The sequence below is a fragment of the Lynx rufus genome, unplaced genomic scaffold, assembly GCF_022079265.1.
Source record: "Lynx rufus isolate CCGP_SWC_20201006 ecotype Redwood Valley unplaced genomic scaffold, mLynRuf1.p SCAF_3, whole genome shotgun sequence".
Taxonomy (NCBI): Eukaryota; Metazoa; Chordata; class Mammalia; order Carnivora; family Felidae; genus Lynx; species Lynx rufus.
In genome coordinates this window covers 152,315,864-152,342,299 of record NW_025814845.1, presented here as the reverse complement: position 1 = coordinate 152,342,299, position 26,436 = coordinate 152,315,864, and the positions used below count along the sequence as shown (strand labels likewise).

The window sequence follows — 26,436 nt, the reverse complement described above, 5'->3', positions numbered from 1 at the left end:
CACTCTGAATTCCTGTTGTGTATCTTTCTATATATAAGGTTTTGTTACTTCACAAAACAATGTAGATTATGTAAAAATATATTCATAAAACTATGTACTTTTTCATTTATTCATGGGCATCTTTCCGTATTGATACATATCAATGTATTCTTTTAAACATTGCCTACAATTTTGAAAATGTTTGGGACAAACTTTTTTTTAATTGAAATATTCAGTAAAAAGTGTCTAGCTTAATGATTTCTGTAAAGTGAATATACACATATAACTGTCACCCAGATCAAGATCAATAATGATGCCAATCACTACATAACCCTTCTTTATACGGCCTCTCCTAACTGTAGGTAACCACTATTCTGATTGCCACCCATATAGATAAATTGTGTCTGTGTTTTAGCTGTATATGCATTGAGTCATATAGTTGTGTGTGACTTTTTTATGTGCATCTAACTTTTTTTGGCCTATATTATTTTTGTGAGATTTATTCATATGGTTGCATATAGCAGTGGTTTGTGTATCCTTTTGCTATTTGGTATGGTAGTCTCTAGTTGAATGTATAAATCATTATTTTTATGTATTCTCCTGTTGATAGGCATTTGAGTTGTTTCAGATTGGGGATCATTATGAATAAATGCTCCTGTGGGTCTGTACATGTACAAGATGTACATGCCTTTTGCACATGCTTCTATTTGAGTATGTACAAATTGCTGTATATCAAGGAAAGAAATTACTAGGTCATGCGGTATGCATTTATTCACCTTTAGTAGATACTGCCCAGTTGTTTTCCAAAGTGGCCCTGACTTCTTACCCTTCCATCAGCAGTATGAGAGTTCCATATATTGTACGTTGTTGCCAGCCATTTGGTATTGATGCCTTTTTGTTTGTTTGGTTTGTTATTATTTGTTTTTGATGGCTGTTTTTGAATATTTTTAGAAGTCTGCCCAGGGGTGCCTGGGTTGCTCAGTCAGTTAAGCACCAACTTCAGCTCAGGTCATGATCTTGCAGTTCGTGAGTTTGAGCCCCATGTTGGGCTCTGTGCTCACAGCTCCGAGCCTGGAGACTTTGGATTCTGTGTCTCTGGCTCTCTCTGCCCCGTCCTGACTCATACTCTGTCTCTCTCTTTTTTTCTCTCTCAAAAATAAATAAACATTAAAAAAAAAAAGTCTGCCCAATATTTTATTATGTGACTAGATCATAATTTAATCTCCTTTGATGGGCTTTTTCCCTCTTCCTCCACTACAGCACCACCAGAACCTGGACAGTTCCAATATCTACTGGCTCTGTGATCTGTGTGCAGATTTAATACTGAAAGTTTCAGAATCTCTGTATATTCTTTTTTTTTATTTTCTCAACAGATTTTTCTCAAATTACCTCTGGTTTCGAGTAGTATGGTGCCAATATGAAGAATCCATATTAAATATTTTCGTTTTATGACCTGAAAACCAATTTTGATTTCATAGTGGGAAATGGTTGTTTTTTTCATCTTGTTTAAAAGTAGTGTAAAAGGTAGTATAATATCTGAAACTAGACTTTTGGTGAAAGCATTGCTAAACACAGCCAATTTAATTATCCAGAATAATTTGCATTCTCTTAGAACAAGCATACAGTGCTAGCTGCCAACACCTGCATCACATACATCTTCAGTCCGCTGGAAAACTACTGTGAATTACTTGATAATGTAATCACTTAGGTTTTAGAACCTATTTGACTTTCACCCTTGAAAGTGAAGGGTATTTCCAATCAGAGAAATTTTCTTCGAACCCCAACCTTTCTTTTAACAAATCTCCTTTCCCTGGTTTCCTGAAATATTCTATTAACATTGGTTTTTAAAGTATGAAACTCCAGGGGCTTGCTTTTAATGAGTTAAATGTGATCACCAGACCTCCAGCTTCTTCTCATGTTAGGAGGTGTGATTACTTCCATGATAGCACCCTTCCTATTGTGCATTATGGTTTTAAACAGGTGTTGGCACAGGTGGCATTCTGTACTATCCAGTTACCATGAGTAATTCCTTGGGAGAATTTAGATACTGTTAACCCTCTGTGAGAACTGAAGGGTCTTCTGGAAGATGCCTTATGAGTGTATAAGAGAGTTTTATCTTTCCTATTATTCTTTGCTTTTGCCAGTTGTATATTGAATTATTCATTTTGGAATAGCTACAATGACCAGAAGAAGCATGATTCTCATACTAGTAAGTTTTAGACACGTGTTTTTACTTTCAGATGTGGACGTTTTTCACATTTCTAATTAATTGCTGTCAGGAACTTTTTGGAGGTAGTTGAAAACTACTGCTTTATATTCTATTCAGTTTTTTTACTGTTATGAGTCGGTGTCTTAGAAGAATGTCTTTACCTCTTGAGATTTCTTAAGAGGTCATCCTGCAGCTTAATTCTAAAATTCTTTCAATTCTTCATTACCTGTACTAATAGTAACACGTCTGAAAACACCTATGTAAATTAACAAATAAGCCAGAAACCTTATTGAAAAGGTTTTCATGACCTCTCCTTTCTCAGTCCCTAAATCTTTTTCATCAGTATTTGTAATGAATAGCAAAACTTGCTGGCTTCATTTTTTTTTTTTTCTTCTCAGTATCAGGTAAAAGTTCTAATATTCTCAACCAGGATTGGGGTATAGGTGGTGATAGAAGGAGCACAAATCTAATAGACTTCTGACATATAACTATTAATTAGGAATCTCTTCATTTATCTCACATGAACCTAGCTTATAGATTAATTTTAGAGACCACTTTCAAGTCTCAGTTAATAAAATGCTTTCACCTCTAGTAGATCATTGCTGAGTATATTCTAGCCAGGGCGGGCAGTCAGCCTTTACAAAGAAGTCTTATCAGGAGAGAGTTTGCTCGAGTTGCTTCCTTATAGAGTAACACAGAGAATAAAGCACCCACTAACCTAGGACCGACATAGCCCTCAGCTTCCCTGTAATTTCAGTACCCGCAACAGCTGTTTCTCTTTCTACACAGGGATCAGTCAGAGCCGGATCTCTCATTGGCTGTTGCAGCAGGGATCAGACCTGAGCGAACAGAAGAAAAGAGCATTTTACCGATGGTATCAACTTGAGAAGACAAACCCTGGTAAATATCATTTCCTTATTTTATTGCATCTGAAACAAGACTATAATTAATTACTTTTTTAAATTTGTATGCTGACTTGTCTTCACTAAGGTAGTTTCATACTTTCCTGTTGTTCCTTTTTCCTTCTAAACTGTAAAACCTAAGCCCTGATTATATCAGTTTTTAGTTTAGTGTCTAATACTAGTCCTTTTCACTCCTTCCTCCAAGGCACCTCTTTGTTTCCAGGTTATATGCTTTTTCTAACCATAGTTTGAAAGCAGCAGTGGCTGATTTCTTTTTTCAACTATAGGTTCACACATAAGATTCCATATCTATTTTTTTTCTAAATGTTACTTTAGTTAATAATGTTAATTTCATACTTTTATTTAGTTTATTCTATACTGTATCCAGTGATCTCTGCTAATGATCTTCTATTTCTAATTACCTGGATGATGAGCATGTCTTTGGACTTTAGATTGAAACTGCCCTGATGACTTTGGCAGCAGCAATAGGTTGGAAAGTAGAATGAAATCTGAAGGAAAAAAGATCACGAGAACCTTTATGTCTGAAGTTGCCAGGAGTAGGCAAGATCTGTTGTAGGATACCCTTAACAAATGGTATATAGAGTCTGATGTTGTATGACAGCCTGTATCAATCTACACACTACACAGACTGGTGGCAGCGAGCCTGATCTCAAGGTTAGCCTTGTGATTGAGCTGTATTCTGTAATAGCACAGCATTAAAGCCATTGCTTATTATAGGTTAAATCATCAGTTGGAATATTGCATATTGAAGACTTAGCTAATAATAGTATTGACTCTGAAGTAGAAATACTGTTGCAAAACATATTTATGTGTATGTGAGTGGTAAGTTTTTTGTTTTTGTTTTTTTAAAGATCACATTCCTGATCTGAAAGGCCCAGGCAGGACAAAATAGACAGACCATATCAACATCTCTGCAATGGATTTTTTTTTTTTATCTACCCTCCCCCAGTTTCTATTTTGAAATGTTTCAGATGTACAGAAAAGTTGAAAGACCAACACAGTGAACACCTGTTTACCCTCTTTTTAGATACAATAATTGTTAACATTTTGCTGTATTTGCTTTATCCCTGTAAAATAAATGAATAAATTTAAAAATCTATTTATGTATATGCATGTATACACCTGTCCTTCTCTTCAGCATTCCTCTCCTGAATAAAAGAATAATCGCCTGAATAACCACAGCCCCTATAGTTATATAATAGATACAAACATCTAGTTTATATTCCTATTTCTCTAGTTGCAAGAATGTCTTTTTTTTTTAATCAAATAGTATCTGATTTAGGTTGACAAATTGGAATTTGTCATATCTCTTTAGACTCTTAAGTCTGGTCACTCAAACTTTTTTTTTTTTCATAACATAAACTTTTTAAACTCTCTAACCTTACAGAATGTCCCATATTCTGCATTTTTCTCTTTCCTCTTAGGGTCAATTAAATTATTCCTCTCTAGTGCCTGTATTTCCTGTAAACTACAAGTTAGGATTAGAGGCTTGATTAGATTCAAATTAAACATTTTTGGCAAGAATACTTCATAGATTATTTAGAGAGGGCATGTAGTAATGTCTACAATGTACTTTGAAATGCATCAAAATAAAGTGGATAAGGAGGTAGATAATGTGATAAAGTAAATGAGTACAATGTTATATGATATGAGTATAGATTTTCATCATAAAATTTCTTCTTTGTTTCTGTATGTTTGAAAATGTTCACAAACATTGGGGCAAAATGCTTTGTGAGTAACGTTTACCTCATGTATCAAGGTTTATGTAATGTCAGGTTGTAGCACTGTTCATATGCTAAGTTCGATCATTTGTTAAAGTAAGAACCACTGGATCTTGTCTTTGCAATTTGTAAATAATCTGTAGGGTGTCATTTTGTCACTGGATGAACAGCAAACTTTTGTTAATGGTTTTAGCATCCATTGATGATGCTTACTTAATGAGTTATTCTGTTGGGGATTGCAAAATGGTGTTGATCTTATGTATTTAGTATTCCTTCAACATTTATTAGCTGGCAGTTTTTCTGCAAAGAACTTTCATTTTTAGGTATTCTTATGATAGGTAGATAGGCAAGCAGATCTCTCAAACTAATGACTCTATTGTTGCTGCCGTTAGCTAAATGTTCTAAAGGGGCACAATTCAATAGAAATACAATACAAATGACATGTAATTTAAAATTATCTAGTAGCCACATTTTAAAAAGTAAGAAACAGCTAAAATTAATTTTAATAATCTATTTTATTTAGCAAAGATATATTGACCCTTCAAGTTTAATTCGATACTTTTCAAAATTATTGAGACTTCTTTCTCTTTTTCTTTCTCTTTATACTTATTCTTTGAAATTCAAGTGTATTTTACACTTGAAGCACACACCATTTTCAACCAGCCACTTTTAGGTGCTCAATAGCCACATGTGGCTAGTGGCTACCCTATTAGACAGTCTTAAGATAAAATCATACTTGAAGCAACACTTAAAACTCAACTCTAAGCAGTCTTCCCAAAGACATCACTTCATCCATGACTCACATACAACAAAGCAAATCAGATAGTGAATGACAAAAACTTGGCACTTGGTCTGCTTAATAGAGCAGTTTAGGCTGATAACAAAGGTTCAGGTAGGTAAATAAGGAGCTATACCTAGGGGGTTCATAAACCTGGCACATCTCAGCAATTGTCTGCCAGGAGGGAACACCAGAGAGATTGTCAAGATATTCCAAAATGTATAGGGCAGAATAGTGAAGAATTTGAAGGACAAATACCGGCCAACTGTGTCAGGCATTCATCCTCTATAAGAAAAGGGATTTTTGTCTCTTGCATTGGCACTTAGAACAGTGCCTTGACATATCATCACAGTTGGTGAGGCTACATTCCTATCTCACACTGGGATTTCAAGGCTGAGCTCTAATTCCAGGAGGAGACTAGGATGCCAGGAAAATAAATTCACCAGAAAGAGGAAGGGGACTAAGGTACAGCTCTCAGGCCACCGCAGCCTTGTTGTTGTAGCTGATCTGATAGCACTGCTGACTGTGGAATACTACTACTATTGGAGTCCAGTTTTTAGCACTGGGGTGATATAGTGTTCTTCTGAAGCTGTTTTATTAAAAATTGTTGAGTGCTTGGCTGAGGAGCCAATGGGACAAAGCTGCCATCTGTGGGATTATGATTAAATGTGTCTATGTCAGAATCCCACCCAGATGGAGCAATACAGCCTGGGGTCAGGACCGGTGGGGTACAGAGAGCCCCTAGGTCAGGAAACGGGTCGGCTGGAGAGGGGACCACCCCTCACCCCTCACGCAGTGCACTTTGGTGGGGAACCTGGTGCTAAACCATTCGTAGGTGACCTGCTTCTGGGTCCAGGTTTCCTACATAGCAAAGCAGCTCCCTAGCTGCGTTCTATTGAAAGCCCTCTACACAAGGGTTTGTAAAAGTAAATTTTCTTAACTTAAAAAAAAAGAGGGACACCTGGGTGGCTCAGTCAGTTAAGCATCTGACTTCAGCTCAGGTCATGGGTTCAAGCCCCACGTTGGGCTCTGTACTGACAGCTCAGAGCCTGGAGCCTGCTTTGGATTCTGTGGCTCCCTCTCTGTCTCTACCCCTCCCTTGCTCATGCTTTGTTTCTCTCTCTCTCTCTCTCTCTCAAAAATAAATAATCACTAAAAACAAAAAAAAAATGTTTTGTTTTTTATCTTATTTTTTATTTCAGTTTGTCTTGGGATCAGAATTCCACTAAACCATTATCAGGAAATTGGAGGAAGGTGGAACTAGGGCATTAAAACAGGAAAATGGGAAAACACTAATAGCATTCATCCAGCTGTTGATAAGGAATTGGTTTCTTTTTTTTTTTTTTTTTTTTTAATTTTTTTTTCAACGTTTATTTTTTATTTTTGGGACAGAGAGAGACAGAGCGTGAACGGGGGAGGGGCAGAGAGAGAGGGAGACACAGAATCGGAAACAGGCTCCAGGCTCTGAGCCATCAGCCCAGAGCCCGACGCGGGGCTCGAACTCACGGACCCCACGGACCGCGAGATTGTGACCTGGCTGAAGTCGGACGCTTAACCGACTGCGCCACCCAGGCGCCCCAGGAATTGGTTTCTTTAAGGAGCTAGTACCTCCTTTTAAAAATAAGTTCCCCTAGGGGCACCTGGCTGACTCATTTGGTAGAGCATGTGACTCTTGATCTTGGGGTTGTAAGTTTGAGCCCCATGTTGGATGTACAGTTTACTTAAAAGTAAATAATAAAAAACTAAATTCCTCTAATTATGTACATTTGGTTTTCAATGAAGTTGTATTGCTGATTGTCCCCTTTTTAAAGGACTTCCTATTTTTATTTGAAAACCAAATCCATATAGGTTCCAAGTTCTTTCTAGTCTGGTTTTCTGTAGGACAAAATTTAAAGTTAGCTGAAGAGAGGAGGGTAAGTTTATAATTGTCAACTGGTAGTTTTCATAGCATTAACAGTAATTGGATGTTAGTGATTGAAAGTTAATTTTTAGAAGTTTTTCATTGCATTTTCACCTTCAGTATAAGAGCTAATATGGTATAGAATTCTTTCTAGGTATAAATGCATCTTTGTTGACTTTAAAATAACCTTTGATTGTAGCTGAAGAATTAGTATTGTTTTTTCTTCATGGACCTTTGAAACTACTATTCTGTTTAGATAAGATGAACTAAAATTATGTTAACACCTAAAAATAGCTTATGCACTGTCCAGTCATTAGTTGCTTGTAGTACATGAGAATTTTCTTTGCAGGTCATTGCAGGGGTGATTGGAATCTACCTAAATGCCTCTCAGTCAAGAACCAGTTAAATGAATTATAGTATATCTATAAAATGGAATAGTATGGAGACTAAATAGCTAGTTTTTAAAGAGGGCTTTATATGAGTTAAACTTATATGTAGAAATATCAAATTCTTAAGTGAGTAAAGTAAGGTGAAAACATTAGAGTATACTGCCATTTATATAGAGGGAATACATACACACATGTATATGCTTATGTAAACATAGAACATCTCTAGCAGGCTGTATTTGGACCTAAGAAAAGTTCTGTGGAGGCTCAGAGAGACTGGGAGTACAAGGTAGCAGGAATACTATTAACTGTATAACCTTTTGTATCTTTATCAATTTTGTACTTGTACTATATATTCAAAAAGTACATACAAAGTTTCATGGAAAAGAGAGAAGGAGGAAGAAAGGGAAAGAAGGAAGGGAGGGAATGAGAGAGAGAGGCAAAAAAAAAAGAAATTAACCTGCCTTGTTAACAGCTTTCAAGATATAAAAACTACAGAACCTAGGTTCACATAGTCCAGACCTGTTTATTGATAAGTTCTTTTATATCATAATTTTTTACCTGCTCATCAGAATAAATGGAAATGGTACCATCCCATTGCATATATTCTGGAGGGAAAATGCAAAATTAAGAAAAATCATTAAGATGAAAAGTGCTTTTTTTCTAAATATAAGTATTTAGAAAATAAATTTAAAAAATGTTTGTACATTCTGTCCCTCTATTCTTGGGCTCAGATCATTTCTCTCTATATTACCTTGACTGAAGTTCTTTTTTTTTTCAACCTTTTCATTCTGGATCCATTTGGATACAGGATTTTGTTTGTTTGTTTGTTTGTTTTTTAGTCTCTTTTTAAGTAGACTCAGCAAGAAAAAGAATAGAGTAGATATTTAGGTTGTTTTTACTGATAATCCAGTTGATATAGATACAGTGTAGTTCTCTGATAACAGACGCATCATTAGAATTTCCCAGCATATCCCAAAGCCTGCCAAGGAGTATGAATAAAATGGACTGATGGAAACTGATCAAATACATTTTATCTTGTTTCTTATGAAAACATTTACAAGAAAATACCTATTTTTTTAAAGAAGTGTGTACTAAATTCACCGTGGTTGACATCAAACCCCCCTTTATTTAATCAAATTAAGCTCAGCAGTCTTTTCCCTTGTCTAATTTAAACATTGCTATAGCAGACAGGGTTTACTGAGTTCCTCTTGGCTCGTGGTACTGCTCTGCCTATTTCTAAATTAAACAAATAAAATTTGCCAGGAGGCTCATGCAGGGAGCACATGAAGTAAAATAAATTTGGAGAGCAGAAATAATGCCTTCTCTCTTCACTACTGCAGTGTCAAGAGCGTCGGGGAAATCACGTGTGTGACATAGGGGACAATGAGAAATTGCTTTTGAAGAAGCTAGTTCCTCTGAATGGGATAGTATGTTGTAGTCATACTTTTGTTAGTTGATTGGCAAAAGCTCACCCAAAAGTAAACCTGATAAGCAAGAAAATTATCATATATACAAAGAAAACATTTATCAAAATCTAATGATCTTAGCAAATTAGGAAAAGGTTTTTTTCCTTTTCCTCTTGGGTTTAGATTTGCTAAGGTTTCTAGAATAAATCTGTGTTTATTGGAGTATTTCCAGAATGCTGCTTGTGCTATTTTTAAATACTGCTATATTGAAAAAGAAAAAGGAACAAGAAAAAAAACATCAAAAGTAATGTTTCAAATTCAGTATATTTACAAGTTTGAAATTACAGAGTTTCCAGAGTTTCCACCTTGTGCATAAATTATAAATTGCCTTGATTTATTTTAAAGTAACCAGGTCACTACTTAATTTCATCTCTTCTTTTTTTCCCTCCTTCATTCTCTCTCCCTTTCTTTTTCCTTTGTGACCAATTTTATTTCACCTAAGTTTCCTTTTTATAGAAAAACTGGACAATACAGAATATAATAAAGAAGCATAGTTACATGACCAATAAGCCCCAATACCAAGAAAGAGCCATTATTATCAGTTAGTTTCTTTTCTTCAACCTCATCTTTGTATTCTTTGTTTTATTTATACCCATTTATCACTCAACTAAGAAAGCATGCCATAGTTTTATAAAATTTTTTTTTTCAACATTTATTTATTTTTTGGGACAGAGAGAGACAGAGCATGAACGGGGGAGGGGCAGAGAGAGAGGGAGACACAGAATCGGAAACAGGCTCCAGGCTCTGAGCCATCAGCCTAGAGCCCGACGCGGGGCTCGAACTCACGGACCGCGAGATCGTGACCTGGCTGAAGTCGGACGCTTAACCGACTGCGCCACCCAGGCGCCCCAAGCATGCCATAGTTTTAATGTGAACTGCTAATTATAATTTATTGACCTATTCCTCATCCTTCATCCACTGAAGCCCTGAAACTTTATCCTTTACCAGAAGCCAGGCTTTGGATGAAAGGACCTACTACAGCCTTAGCCAGTCTGTTTTTACCTCATCTTGATCAGCCTTGATAGCTGCTTGGCTCTGTTTTGAACCTTCTATCATGGCTGTTGAACAAAATTTATATAATGTAACTTAGGTAGATTCTAGAGCCCTTGTTATTCTGTAATCCCTGCTTGCATTTAGAAAATGCAAAGACTTTGAAACACTCCAACCCCATATTTTTTCCTTTGCCTAAACTTTGTTAACTTTGATGCAAATGTAATGTAAATGTAAAACTTTGATGTAAATTTAACATGTAAATGAATGAGTATGGCTGTGTTCCAGTAAAACTTTATTTAAACTATGGCAGCAAGCCATAGTCTGCCTATATTTAAGCCATGAATCTCTAAAGCATTGTGTGATGATACATTTGTCCATTTGAGGAAGAAGGTAAATATTTACTTCACACACAATAGGAAATCATATCTATTGAGGGTTCAAACAATAGGTCTGTAAAAATATTCTGAATGATAACAAAACATATTGGCCATAAAAGAAGAGGTTGACAAATTTGACTTCATTAAATTTAAGATCAGAAAGCACACCATAAATAAAGATAAACGGTGAATAACAAACTGGAAAAAAAGTTGCAATCTGTGTAACTAGCAATTGGTGTTGTTTTAACACACGAGTAAGGTGAATAACTCAAAAGAAAAGGCAAAAGACATAAATTCACAAGAAAAGTTATGTGAATTTTGGTAAACAAGAAAATATACTCATTAATAGTAAAATCTCAGTATTAAAGGAAATTTTTTTTGCCTGCCAAATTTGTAAATGCGAATAGTTAGTAATACTCATAATCCTCAGTACGTTGGGGAATGTGGGGAAATAAACAAGTGGAGATGGTTGCAATGTCTTACATTTATTTTGTATTATTGTGCAACAGATTACCCTACACTTAGCAGCCAAAACCAGCAAACATTTATTATCTCACAATTTCTCTGGGTCAGAAATCCAGTAGTGGCTTAGCTAAGGTGGTTCTGCTCAGAGTTCTCATGAGGTTGTAGTTGAGCCATCAACTGACTGGACAGTCTACCTCTAAGGCCACTCTTGTGAGGGTTGGCAGGCCCCAGTTCCTTCCTCCTTATTGCCCAGGGATTTCCAAGTCCTCGCCACATGGGGCATCGCCTCTGGCTCCCCAAGTGTCCTTACAACCTGGCAACTATTTTTCCCCCAAGCAAGTCATTCATCTAAGAGGTAGAGCACCTAAGACAGACACCATGGTATATATATTCTATAACCTGATATCAGAAGCGATGTATCATCACTTCTACCACATGTTATTGGTCACACAGACTAATCCTGGTATAATATGAGAAGGAACTACACAACAGGGTGAATACCAGGAGGCAGGGATCCTTTGGAACCATCTTGGAGGCTGACTGCCACATGGCTATATTGGTACTATATGCCTAAGGTCTTATTCCTCTCTGTCTGCTGGGTTATACTGTTCTCTACATGGTATCTGATGTAGCTAGAATGTCCAGAATGGCTTTTTTTCCTCAATTGTGGCACCTGGGAGCTGGCCAGGCATCTTTTTTGTTTGTTTTATTTTTTTCTTCTCATTTGTATTCTTGAGAGAGAACCAGTTTTGGTGGGGGGCGGGCAGAGAGACAGGGAGACAAAGAATTGGAAGCAGGCTCCAGGCTCTGAGCTGTCAGCACAGAGCCCAATGTGGGGCTAGAACTCATGAGCCGTGAGGATAACAACCTGAGCTGAAGTCGGACACTTAACCAAATGAGCCACCCAAGCACCCCTGACCAGGCATCTTTCACTCCATGTAGCTAACTTGGGCTTCCTTACAGTATCATAGGGTCAGGTTAGTCATACTTCTTATATGGCAACTGGCTTTTCCCAGAACCAGCATTGCGGGAGATCTAGTAAGAAGCCGCAAGGCTTCTTATTACCTAGCCTTGAACTGTTTCCGTTTTCTGTTGTCAAAACATGTCACAGGACAAACTTACATTCAAGAGCATGATTACCAAGAGGTGTGACTTACTGTGAAAGGCCATCTTTGGAACTATCCCAGGAAGTTAGGCTTTGGAAGGATGATGCTGGCTTGTTCTAAAGCTAGTGGAGGTAATACAAATTGATCTGAGCCTGGATATACTTTGAAGATAAAATTGACAGGGTTTGTTATGTGCTGGATATGTGGTATGTCAGAGAAATAGAGAAGTCAAAGATGAATCTGAGAATTTTGCACTGAGTAATTTGAAGAATAGGGATGCTATTTACTCAGATGGGAAGGACTGTAAGACAGCAGGTTTGGAGAGGAAAATCAAGATTGGTTAAAATATTGAGCCTCTGTATAAGAGAATGCATATAAATATATAGCTATTAAGGTGAATCTACATAGAGATCTATATGTAGTGAAGTAGAAACACTTCCCAAGGTATTAATTACAAGGTACAATATACAAAGTATGGGTGCACCTGGGTGACTTAGTTGTGCGTCCAACTCTTGATTTCAGCTCAGGTCAGGTTATGGGATCAATCCCTGCATCCGGCTCAGTGCTGAACATGGAGCCTGCTTAAGATATTCTCTCTCTCTCTCTCTCTCTCTCCCTCTCCCTCTCCCTCTCCCTCTCCCTCTCCCTCTCCCTCTCCCTCTCCCTCTCCCCCTCTCTCCCTCTCTCCCTCTGCCCCTCCCCAGCGTATGTGCACATGCATGGTGTCTCTTTCTCTCTCTCTCAAAAAAAAATAAGTAAATAAATAAAATAAAAATAAAGTATTCTTTTTATGAAGAAATAAATATATATTTATTAATATGTACATTATTCCACATAATTCTAATAATTTATAACCTTTCTAGGGCTAGATTAAGAGTTTGTATTTTATTCCATAGGCAGAGGGAACTTTTTGAAGGCTTTTGGTCACTGGAATGCTGTGATCATAATTATGCTTTGGGAAGATGAATTTAACAGTATAAAGAATGAAGGAACAATGGGAGATCCAGGGACTGAGCTCTGTGAATGCATACCAAGTTATATTTAAATTCTTTGAAATAAGTCTACAGAGTTCAGAGACAGTAATGCTCTTTTGTTTTGTTTTGTTTTATTCATAGCTTCTATAGCAAGCTAAGTCTATAGCAAGCCAAAAGAAGGGGGGGGGGAGGTTGGCGAATGGTGAATACACGCATTATCAGAAGTTCATTATTTGAGAAAAGGCTAGTCTAAATTAATAAAATATCCCAGTTACATTTTTCCCCATTGGTTTTATTACATTTAAGAGGTAACAGAAAATAGTATAGCTTTAAGAGGTGGTAGACCTTTGGAGATCTAATTTAGTTACCTAATAGACTAACATCATGTCAAAACTACCTTACTGCCTTTGTGCTATATTTAACTTTTTTTCTTTAAGAGTTTACAATATTTAGGATTATTTTAAATTCATCTTCTACCTGCATACATTCTTTAAGGGCTCCATTTTCTCAATAACAAAAGTCCTTTGAGTGGTAATGAAAAGTTTTGAAATGTATATTGTTCAAAAAGATTAAAACGGGTGCCTGGGTGGCTCAGTTGGTTGAGCGTCGTCCAACTCTTGATACCAGCTCAGGTAATGATCTCTAGGTTCGTGGGTTTGAGCCCCACGTTGGGCTCTGCACTGTTAGTGTAGAACCTGCATGTCATTGTCTTCTCTCTCCCTCTCTCTCTGCCCCTCCCCAACTCACACTCACAGTCTTTCTCTCAAAATAAATAAACTTTAAATAAATAAATAAACATTTGTTTTAAGGAAAATTAAGTTCTCACTAGTTCAAAGACCAACACTTCCCTATTCCCCTAAAGAGAGAGATTTTGGGCTTTGTTTCAAAAAATGACATGAATGACAAGCGACCAAAAAAATTTGACATTTTAAAATAATTAATGATGAATTTTTTAAGGAGAGTTTTTTTCCCTTTGGATTTTTGTTTGGGCAAAATTTTTATTTCTCCATGCTTCAGTGCCGGTAGCCTGTGGCACAGTAGCCAGGCAATGTTTCAAGGCAACAGTTTGCACTGGCATGGGGCACTGTGAGAGACCCTGGGGATTTTTTTTTTTTTTTAATGTAAATAGCAAATGTATTTGGCTCACAAGTTTCAATAGAAGGACAAAAATTTATTGTTGATTTCATGATTATATTTGTCATTGGTTTTAATAAATTGCAAGGTATTTTGCTAAAAAGTCTTGTTTGTTTCAGGGGCTACACTAAGTATGAGACCAGCCCCCATTCCAATAGAGGACCCAGAATGGAGACAAACACCTCCCCCAGTCTCTGCCACATCTGGCACCTTCCGACTACGACGAGGGAGTCGATTTACCTGGAGAAAGGAGTGCCTCGCTGTCATGGAAAGGTATGTGTCTCCTTTCCCGTGATCAATGTCCCAAACTTAGGAAAGAGAGAAACTTCAGATAGATTTGGACAGTTTCCATTTCAGACGAGTAATTTGGGATGTAGGTTCTATCTCAAAATATATTTTGGGGTATTATAAACGTTATATTATTGAAATAAGATCTTACCATTTATAATTCATAAAACTGGAGTTAACATGTATGACTATAACTAAATAGTGTTCTCAGTAACTTAAGAAACTTTAGAAGACTTTTTCTGAGTTTAGATCTTTATATTTTATTTTGGAAATGCTCTTTGAAGTCTTATTTTCATCAGAAATATTGAATAATTATATAGAAGGCCACTGAGATTTTACTTCCTTCAATCAGGAGTATGGCCTAAATGAGCTCAGTCCTAAAAGTTAAAAATACTGTTTTTTACTTTGATTTGTTAATTTATCTTCTGACTCTAGCACCAGTACCATATCCATAGTCAGTATACTCAGTATGTTTTAGATTGGAATTTGATCTTAGCTTCTGTTTTTCTATCCAAAATGGTATAGATTAATTAAATATGATTATTAAATGTTCAGTATATTTAGGGTAGATCCTGTAGTAGAATTGCCCTTTTAGTCTCCTACCTAAAAGTAATGTTTATGGAATTCTGTTTTGATGGAGAGTTTTATATTCAATAAGGTAATAATTTTCCACTTAAAAACTATTTACTTCCCAAGAATAAATATAGAGAAAAAAGAATATATTAGGCAAAGGTAAAAACAATTGAATGTTCATATTGAGATTTCTCAATAATTTCAATACTGGAAAAGAATGGAATTGAACGTTTAAAACTGGGTTTAACTTCTAAGTTAAACATAGAATATGTTTACATAGAATACAATGTTGACATAGAATACATATTGACATTGAGCCAGCTTCACCTTTTTTCCCCAATTGTCTAATCTGATCAGTCGAACAGCAAACTGGAAAGAGCATTTGACTGCGAGTCAAAGACCTGAAACCCGGATTTGGCTTTGCCGTTAACCAACTGTGCAACTTTGTGCAGCTCACAAACTCTAAGCAGTAACTTTTTTATCTATAAAATGAAGGTTTTTAATATATCATCTGGACTTCTGTCATCTCTCTTCCTGCCTATTTCCTGATTATCTCCCAGCTCATTAGACATCACTACCTGAAGTAGAAGGAGATTTAAAATGCCGAAGTTGAGGCCATGTTTTTTGTTCTTGTGATTAGATTGAAATTAAAAGATTTGCTTAATGAGGATGTTGGATCCAGTAGCCAAAATGAGACTATAGATTATTCATTGATGTTATCATCTATAACTTTTCTTACTCTATTGTAGATTAGCGTAGAGGCCATTCATTGAATAACAAATCCTTATATGCTTGAGCAGTTAAAATAGAAGAGTGAGACATTTTCATCCCAGAGACCTGACGTTTATAATCTGCTTTATTTTTTTCATCTAAAAATTTTTATTCTATTAAAAAATTTCCTCAGAACTTACACATAACACACATAAATTTAAATAATACCAAACTTAAAAATTATTTGTGGTACTATACCTTTTCCTCTTGGTAACAAAGTAGGCTTTGGTATTAGTTTCTAGTTGGTATAAGTTCTAATTTTGCTACTGATTCAGCCATTTAATTTACTCATAAAGATACCAATATAGGGGCGCCTGGGTGGCGCAGTCGGTTAAGTGTCCGACTTCAGCCAGGTCACGATCTCACGGTCTGTGAGTTTGAGCCCTGCGTCGGGCTCTGGGCTGATGGCTCAGAGCCTGGAGCCTGTTTCCGATTCTGTGTCTCCCTCTCTCTCTGCCCCTCCCCCGTTCATTCTCTGTCTCTCTCTGTCCCAAAAATAAATAAACGTTGAAAAAAAAATTAAAAAAAAAAAAGATATCAATATACATTTATCACATAATGTTTGTATGAGGAGAGATTAATTTTAAAATTGATAATATTAGGGATGGGAAAAATAATAAAATTGATCATATTAATAATGATAGACGATATTCCTAATGCATTTTCAGAATTGAACCTCATAAGCTTTGCGATTCTTTTTATTTTTTCCCAAAGCAACAAAATCTACCCATGGAATCACACTAATTAAATTTCAGTTAAAAAAACATTGAGCACTTACCCCATGTAAGACTCCCATTTAATCTTAATTTTCATTTTTTAACCTTAATTTTAATAAGTGTATCCAGGAATTGGTTATCTTAGGTTTAATTTTATCTTACTTGGCACAACCAGTAAGAAAGTATGTGGTTTATTCCAGTAGTTGTAGAAACGCAAAAAGCCTTTCAAAGTATTAAATAGCATTAGTACAGAAGATCATGGAATGATTTCATTTTGTGAAAGTGGAACTTTTTATTTTCTAACATGGAATATAAAATTCCCTAGCCTCAGAGCAATGTGTGATGTTTTTTCCTACACTGAGTAGGTGGATAAATATTTATGCACAGACTGTAAATCCAGCAAAGTACTAGGGTTACTCAAATATATTAGTAGAAGTGAAAGTCACTCCATTCTTCATACCGTACACAAGACAAATTTCAGATGAATCAAAAAAGGTAGTCCATATAAATAATGGAAGAAAGTATGGGTATCCTGGAAATGGTGAAGTTTTTCCTAACTAGGACTCAAAATCCAAAATATGAGAAAGGATTGATAAATTTGATTACATAAAGTAAAAGATAAACTTTGAGGGGGCTCCCAGGTGGCTCAGCCGATTAAGTGTCCAACTCTTGGTTTCAGCCCAGGTCACAATCTCATGGTTTCATGGGCTCAAGCTCTGCATCGGGCTCTGCATTAGCAGTGGCGAGCCTGCTTGGGATTCTTTCTCCCCCTCTCTCTCTGCCCCTCCCCAACTTCTGCTATCTCTCTCTCTCAAAATAAATAAGTAAACTTTTTTGAAAAAGAAAAAAAACTTTGGGGAGAAAAAATAAAAACAAAAGAAAAATTGGAAAAAATATTGGCCACATATTATTATCCCTGATGTATAAACAGCTTTTATAAGAGAGAGACCAACAGCTCTGTAGAAAACTAAAGATATCAGCAGAAAAGCAAATGCAAATGGCTCTTGAACATATAAAAAGATGTTCAATTTAACTCATACTAAGAGAAATTCATATTAAAATTACACTGAGATACTATTCTTATCCTATCACACTGGCAAAAATCCAAAAGTTCCATAACATTTTCATATTGATTGAGCTGTAGGGAAATGGGCACTCTCACATACTGCCTGTGGGGAATGCAAAATGGAACAACTTCTGTGGACAGGAATTTGACATTATTAGGGACAGTTATTCACAGATTTGCCTTTTGACTCAGCATTCCCATTTCTAGAAAATTATCCCAGAGGTAAACTGACAAAAATATAAATACAGCATCCCTGTTTGCAATAATGTCAAAATATTGAATACAACCGGTGTGTCTATGGGTGGTGGACTTGGGTAATTAAATTATAGTGCACCCACACATTGGATGTGCAGGCTCGAATAATAGAGTGCTATGCCACAACAAAAGGAATGAATTTTCCTTCCTAGAGAATGAAAATCATACTGTGTCCTTCTGTACTATCACTATTAAATATTTCGTAAGGCTTTGTTACATTTTTGTAACTACTGGAATGAATACTTTTCTATATACAGTGATCTCCAGAATATAATGTTTAAAAAAAACATTTTTTGTCTGTTGTATATAGTTGGCTATCACTTATGTATTTATATATTTGCTTATAATTTGTTTTAAAATGAAGGAATACACCATAAAATAAAACGGCTACCAATAGCAGAAGAGAAAGAAAAAACAGAAGGAACAAGAATAGAAGGTCAACTTCTCTAAATATACCCTGTTTTGACATTGTAACCATGTAAATATTTTATGTATTTATAAAACAAAATTAAGTTGAAATGGGGGGGGGAAGGTGACCCCTAAAATATAATGAAACAAACCTCACTGACTTAAACATTCATAACCTATATCAAATAACTTTATAACACAGTATTTTGACTATGCTTCTTGGTGGAATACAGCTTAGGATAAGAAGAACTACAAAAAAATCTTACCTTGTTTTTACTAATTTGATAATATTAATATTGTTACCCAGTTGCTATTTTTATTTGTATAGATACAGATATAAATAAGACAATCATAATTAATGTTCCTAGGAATCAAAGTTTTTGGTGTAAAACAGATATAAACATAAAATCAAAATAAGTAAAACACTATAATGTGTATGTGTGTGCATATAGAAATTTATCTCGAATTTATTCTTTTCACAAGTCTTATTGAGATACAGTTCACCTAAGTAAAGTATACCATTCAGTGCTTTTTAGTGTATTTACAGTCATGCAACCATCACCATAATCAGTTTTAGAATATTCGCTTCACCCCCTAAAAAGCCCTTGTATCCAGTAACAGTCACTCCTTTTCCACTCATTCTCCCCCAACCCTACATAACCATTAATCTGCGTTCTCTGAATGTAGATTTTGCCTATTCTGGACATTTCATATGAATGGAATAATCCAAATGTGGCCATGTGTGACTCACTTCTTTCACTTAGCATATCTTCAAGGTCCATCCATGTTGTAGGTTTGACATACTGCATTCCTTTTTGTTGCCAAATAATATTCCATTGTATAGATATGCCATAGTTTATTTATTCATTCATCTGTTGATAGACATTTGGAGTTGTTTCCCTTTTCCAGCTATCATTGCTAATGCTGCCGTCAACAAAATTTGTGTACTAGTGGAATTACTGGGTCATATAGTAATGTGTTCAGCCTTTTGAAAAACTGCCAGACTGTTTTCCAAAGCAGATGTACCATTTTACATTCCACCCAGCACTGTATGATGGTTCCAGTTTCTCACCAATACTTATTATCTGTCTTACTGTTACTACCCTCCTAGTGTGTGCAAAGTAGATTCTCACTGTGGTTTTGATTTGCATTTCCCTGGCCAATAATGTTGGGCATCTTTTCATTGGCTATTTGTATTTCATCTTTAGAGAAATGTCTATCCAGATCCTTTGTCAATTTTTTAAATTGGGTTATTTGTCTTTGTATATTGAATTGTAAGTTTTCTTTATGTATTCTACATACAAGTCACTTATACATGGTTTCCAAATATTTTCTCCCATTCTGTGGGTAGTCTTTTCACATTCTTGATGATGATCTTGGAGTACACAAGTTTTTGACTTTCATAAAGTCCAGTTTATTTTCTCGTCTGTTGTTTGCACCTTTATTGGCTTGTCTAAGAAAGCTGTGCCTACATCAAAGTCACAAGATTTATTTCTATGTTTCTTCTAAGCGTTTTGTACTTTTAACTCTTAAATTTAGGTCTTTGATCCATTAGAGTTAATTTTTACATCTGATGTGAGTGAGGTTAGGGACTGAACATCATTCTTTTGCATGCGACATCCAGTTGTCCCAACACTGTTGAAAGAACTATTCTTTTCCCACTGACTAGTCTTGGTACCCTTGTCAAAAATCAGTTGACTAAAAATGTGAAGGATCTCTTCTTTTCTATTCTTTTCCACTGATCTGTATATCACCCTGTCATGATTACTGTTTTATTGTAGTAAATTTTGAAATCTGGAAATACAAATTTTCCACTTCCTTCTTTTTTAAGATTGTTTCAGCTATTCTGGATTCCTTGTATTTCCACATGAATTTTAGGATCAGCTTGCCAATATCTGCTAAGAAGCCAGCTATACTTTGGTGGGAAATCCCAAAATCTTGAATATGAATTATAAATAAGAATGTGAATTTGTTATAGTTTCTCTTGGAAAAAAGGAGGGGGTGTACTTTCCATCTCTGCTTAACTCAACCCATGAACAGTGATCAACTTAGTAGACATTAGCAGTCCTAGGGCACAGAGTGTGGTCATAAGTGCCATTAGCACTCCTTGGAGAAATGTCTGATTCTAGACTTGGCACAGGAAATATACATGATAAGACTAGAGATCCTGTTAAAGCAAGAAGGCCATTACAGATAAGTGAGTAATACCAAAGGGACTCAGGAGCTACCTTGAAGAGGCCCCCCCTTCCAAAGATGGGGGTAATTTGAACATTGAATTATATTACCATTATTATTATTACCATTGATAATAGATTGAAGCACAAAAAACTTATTAAAAATCCATATATAATAATGCTACTAAAAAATTATTGGTCACACCAAGAGAATGTTAGAGAACCAACTAAATATTTAAAAGTGGTAAAAGGAAAGAACTATTTAACTTGTCTTTCACATATGAACTTTATCCCTGATTAACCAAAAGGCTTTCTTTAATGAAGGATCTCAACTAATAAATGAAAAAGGAATAATATAATTAAAATATCTTCATTGTGTAAACTCCTAATGAAATAATAGATCTGACAATGATCATGAATAGGTGCTAACAAAAAGACAGACAATCAGGCATTATATACCTCTTGGAGGATATAAACACCACCACCCACATAGAGTATTCTGCTAACAAAAGTGAACCTGAATCAAATCAAGCGTGTAGGTCTAGCTCTAGGTTGGTAGGAAATATTAAACAAAGTTCTGTCAAACAATACTATGAGGAATTCAGGTCAACAAAATCCATGATGTGAGAGATACTAAGAATATAATAACTCAGTTATTTCAAGTGTTTTTTTAAAAATGTATTAGCCAATTAAAGAAATTTGATACGCTGGATAAATGATGATTCTAATTTCAGTTATGATAATGGTAGCTTGTATGTAAGTGGTACTACATTTATAAAAGAGTTTTTGTCTTTTAGAAATATGTACTAAAATATAGAATATGATGAAATGATATGATATCTGGGATTTACTTCAAAATAACACAAAGTGGAAAGGCAGAGGCAAGGGTGTGGGTCAAACAAGAGTAGTATTTGTAAGTTGATGGTTTCTATAGCTTCTGTAGTACTTACTTGGGGGTTCATAGTACAGTCTTCTCTACTTTTGTACATATATTGTATGTGTGTTAAAGATCTAAATTTTGGATCAAATCATGTAGAATTATGAGAAATGAATGTCTTCATTACCAAAACCTCAACTACACAATGTTATCTAATAACATTTACTTAACAAATAAACAAATGTCACTATACAATGCAATGGTGTGAGCATAAAAGTTCCTTCAGTCTTGGAGTTTACAATCAGCTTGGAGAGACAGACATTTAACAGATAATTAGACAAATCGAGGTAAAATTGCAATGGTAATACATGTATGAAAGGAAAGGTTCATGGTGCTGTGAGATATTATAATAGAGGATGTGGTAGGAGTTAATGAAGTAAAAGGAAAAGGGCAAACATTGCAGGTGGAGAGGAGAGCTGTAGTCATCTAGAACTGCACTGTCTGATACGGTGGTGACATGTGACTATTTAAATTTAAATTACTTAAGATGAAATAAAATTTAAAATTCAATTCTTCAGTCACACTAGCCACAATTTAAGTACCTACTAGTTGTGTATGGCTACTGACTGTAGTTTTAGACAGTATTTCTATCACAGAAAATTTTATATGGAATATTTGTATCACTGCAGAAAATTTTATTAGATGGCTGTGATATAGAACAACTGTAACTCATCCCCAATAAAGAAAATAATGGGTATATTTGCCCCATAATAATTTGTTTTTCTTTTTCTTTTTACTCAAAATCATAAGGCAAATACAAATACAAATTAAAAAGCAAACATTAAGTCTACTGAAATATTTTAGAAGATTTTCTATATGACAGTGACAGAAACAGATTTTACTCATTCCCATATCAAAATTATTTTGCTTCTGTATCCACATCTAACCCTGCTTTCCACACCCAGCCCTGTTTTTCAGAGTATAAGATTTAAGAATTTATTATTTATAATGATTGGTCTTTTTCTCCTTTAGTATGCATGCATGCATGCATTCATTCATTCATTCGCCTGTTTATCAAAAGTATTTATATATGCTACATTTGGTAGTATGTCTCTTGAGTCTTTCAATTTGCATTCATTCATTCACTTGTTTATCAAAAGTATTTATACATGCTGCATTTGATAGATGTGTCTCTTGAGTCTTTTAATTTGTAACAGTTCCTTACACGTGTGCATGCGCACACACACGCACACACACATGCACACACACACGCACACATACACACACACTTTGTTCATGTTGTTCATTTGTTGAAGATACTAAGGCATTTGTTGTATTGAATTTCCCACATTTTAGGTTTGGTCAATTACATCCTCTTATGTGTCTCTTAACATCACCTCATATTTTCTGTAGAGTGGTAGTTAGATCTAGAGTCCTCATTCGATTTTGGTTTAGCTCTTTTGGCTACTTTGTCCTTACTAGTACATCATATAAGGAGGCACATTATGTCTGGTTGTCCCATTTTTAGTAACTATAGGATTAACCATGGGATTCAGTTCTGTCATCTTGATCCACTTATTAGTAAGTTCCCCATCTAGTGAATAGTTTTAGGGCAGTGATTCCTAATTTTGACTGCATATTAGGAGCACCTGGGAGGTTTTAAAAATATCAGTGAGACACTACCCCTGACCACAGGGACATAGGCAGAGGTATATTTGAAAAGTTCCCAAGTGATTTTAAAGTACAGCTAGGATTGAGAATCACTGTTGTGTCATCCACTAATGACTTTTTCCTAGTCACTTTTTTAATAAGGGGTTACAAAATAGTTATATTCCTAGGGTGCCTGAGTGGTTCAGTTAGTTAAGCATCCAACTTTGGCTCAGGTCGTGATCTCACAGTCCATGGGTTCAAGCTGTGCGTCGGGCTGTGTGCTGACAGCTTGGAGCCTGCTTCAGATTCTGTGTCTCCCTCTCTCTGTCACTTCCCTGCTCGTGCGCTCTTTCTCTTTCTCTCAAAAATAAATAAACATTAAAAATTTTTTAAATGGTTATCTTCCAGTTTTTTCATTTCTTCTGCATTAGCTAATTCTTCTATAAAGAAGAACTTTCCCTCATCAACTCTTTAGTTACCCTGAAATATATTCCTTTACATTATAGTAAGCATATAGCAGAGCATTATAGTATAAGCAATTACAGAACTGAGGAATAAATGCTATTATGAAGATGGGTACTTGAGTTTATGGGACCATAAGATGCAGACAATCAGAGGAAAGAGACTTTAACAAAATGATGACATTTTGGTTGCATTTTGATGGATGACAGATTCTAGTTCACCAATTAGAGAAGGAGAAAAAGAGTATTATAATATTAGATTATCACTAAGTTCTTTGTGGCAGAACGTGGAGTTTTTCGTTAGGAGCATCTCTACCTTGATTATACAGGACTTAGTCATACTGTGCATGCTATAATTAAATAAGTCCCATGCTTAATTTATTACCACAGCTTGGTGTTCAGGCTTTCTCAGAAAGGAGATTGTACCTGATTAGAATCGTCTGTTAGATAATATTAGTAAGAGTATGGAAGATAGGCAAGAAATCAGCCAATCAAGTATGTATTTGAACACATACCAGATGCCTAGAGCCAAGGGTAAATAAAATTTAAATAAATGTTAAGTTGTAGTACCTGCCCGCATATATCTTAAGGCATCTTATATTTGAATAAGTATATACAGTTTGTATACAATTATTGATCTTACTGATAATTCTGTATGACAGTTGACCTTATTTAATCTTCAAAATTTTGTACTGTATATATTTTATTATTTACAGATTTTATGTAAGAGCATTAGAGGAAGGAAGTATGACTAGCCTACATGTAAATGGATTGGAAGTGGGAAAAATGAAGGCCAGCTAGGAAGCTGTTAGAGTAGTCTATGCATGAGTGACGAGGGCCCAAAGGATAATATCAAAGCAAACAAAATGGATAGAAGGTAATAGGTATAAGAAAAAAATGTGGAAGAAAAGAACAACCTAACCTAGTTACAGACTGAACATAGAAATGACAAAGCAGGAGGTGTAAAAGAGAACTTAACAGATTCTGGGAAACAGAATCTGTACCTTTAGAAAATAGTTTGATTTTGGGCAAATCATTCAACATCTCTTAATATTTGAAATATTTAGAAAAAGAAGAGTTAAGTATTACGATACAGTAAAAAGCGGATGGGCTTCAGAGTCATACAGATTTACGGTTTAGTCCCAGCTTCATTTTATGTTAATCCTTCAGAATTTCAGTTTTCTATAAAATGGGAGATGCTGTTATGAGAAGAGTTGCATGAGATCATGTATGTAAAGCACACAGTAGAATGCCTTCCTCATAACTGGTGTTGAGCCAGTGTTCTTTTTCCATTTAAGTTCTTTCCACTTAGAACTTTGCGAACTCATTTCAAGATGTTAAGAGATCTCAGTGTCTCTAGAAAAGGAGATTTAGGAGGCATCATTATATCAGGTACAGTTAAAGCCACAGTGTATCAGTGATCCCTGGTCAAATCCACGTCTTGCATTTTGCTTATACTGTTTCTGCATTTTTGTAGCTAAATATGGCTAGAGAAAACTTTAAACTCTGCAGACTGATCTCATTTTAAATTCATGACCATGAACCTCAAGTGGGCCTGTAATTCTGCCAGACATTCATACTATACCCACCTGGTTCAGTCTTTCCCAGTATCCTAAACAATTATTTCACACTTTGCTCTCTCTGCCAACTCGCGTTCTCCTCATGGTGACATGCTTCCTGTTTAAATGAGGCGAGTGAAACACTCAGAAACACAAACATGTATAGATTTGAAAATTTCCATGATTAAAAAAAAGATTATTGTTACAAATTTAAAGAGGACCTGACTAGATTTGAATGGATAAAATAGAATAATTGACTAATAGTTATTCATTTATTTTTATAGCATCTGCTATGTGCTAGCATTGAGGTAAGCTTACCTCCAGTAGTTTGCATACTCACAAGAGGAGAAAATATCATATATATCATAAGTCAGAAATAGCTGCTTGTGCAAATAATGTAATGTCAGACTCAAATGTGGTTTTTCTTCAGCAAACCTAACCATCCTTTTGCTAATTCAACAAAGGACTTACTAGGTATGAGGCAAGGTGCTAGGGATGGAGACCTTCTAGGTGAAAGGAGTAGAGGGATGATGAACCTAGTTGGCTTGAGTCTTTAGAGTTTATGGTCAGAAGTGTTGGAGGCTTTATGGCCCAGGAACAAGGTGTCTAATGTACTCCTTCCTTTTTTCCTTTCTTTTCCCCTTTCAGCAATTTGGGCAGGGTATGTGGAAACAGGTGTGGCTCTGGAGTGTTAGGATATGACTGGGACACAAAAGAATGAAACCTGGCCGTGCACCTGTTCTGGCCTTAAGGGAGAAAGAGAAAAGAACACTTCAAATCTCCGTATGTAGGGTTTTCAGCCCAATTAAGCGAGATAGAAAGAGAAGCAACCACTTGGAGAGGACTTTAACTAGATACAGGAATAAATGTAAGAGTACCTGGCTGTGACAGGTAGAAGAAATAGCACATAGTGGTTAAGAGTACTAGCTTTGGAGCCAGATTTGTGTACATAGGGTACTTCTTGCTGTTAATTTTCATCACAGTAGCTGAATGATCAGTCTGTATCTGTGTCCAGGAAAACGGAGAAAAAATGAATATTTTGTAATTCTTTGTGTATTTGTAATTAAAACTATTTATTGCATGTTTTTATTTTTTTATGGAGCCAGTATACCTGTATACTATTTTTTTTGTTCCTTCTCTTTCCATGTTCATCTTCAGTGAGCAATATAAAACAAAATCATTACTAAAGCCCAGAACCCTCTGAAATTATAAAGAAAACATTTT

The 26,436-nt window shown here is 35.6% G+C and overlaps 1 protein-coding gene across 5 annotated transcripts in view; it reads left to right on the top strand.

Moving 5' to 3' along the window:
* The window catches only part of HMBOX1 (homeobox containing 1), a 185,123-nt gene that overhangs the window by 127,037 nt on the left and 31,650 nt on the right, over positions 1-26,436 (top strand). For all 5 annotated transcript variants that reach the window (XM_047090721.1, XM_047090720.1, XM_047090719.1 and 2 more), the window contains exons 5-6: positions 2,978-3,088; positions 14,534-14,687. In XM_047090721.1, coding sequence (XP_046946677.1) covers positions 2,978-3,088; positions 14,534-14,687 — 265 coding nt within the window. The remainder of the gene's footprint in view (positions 1-2,977; positions 3,089-14,533; positions 14,688-26,436) is intronic.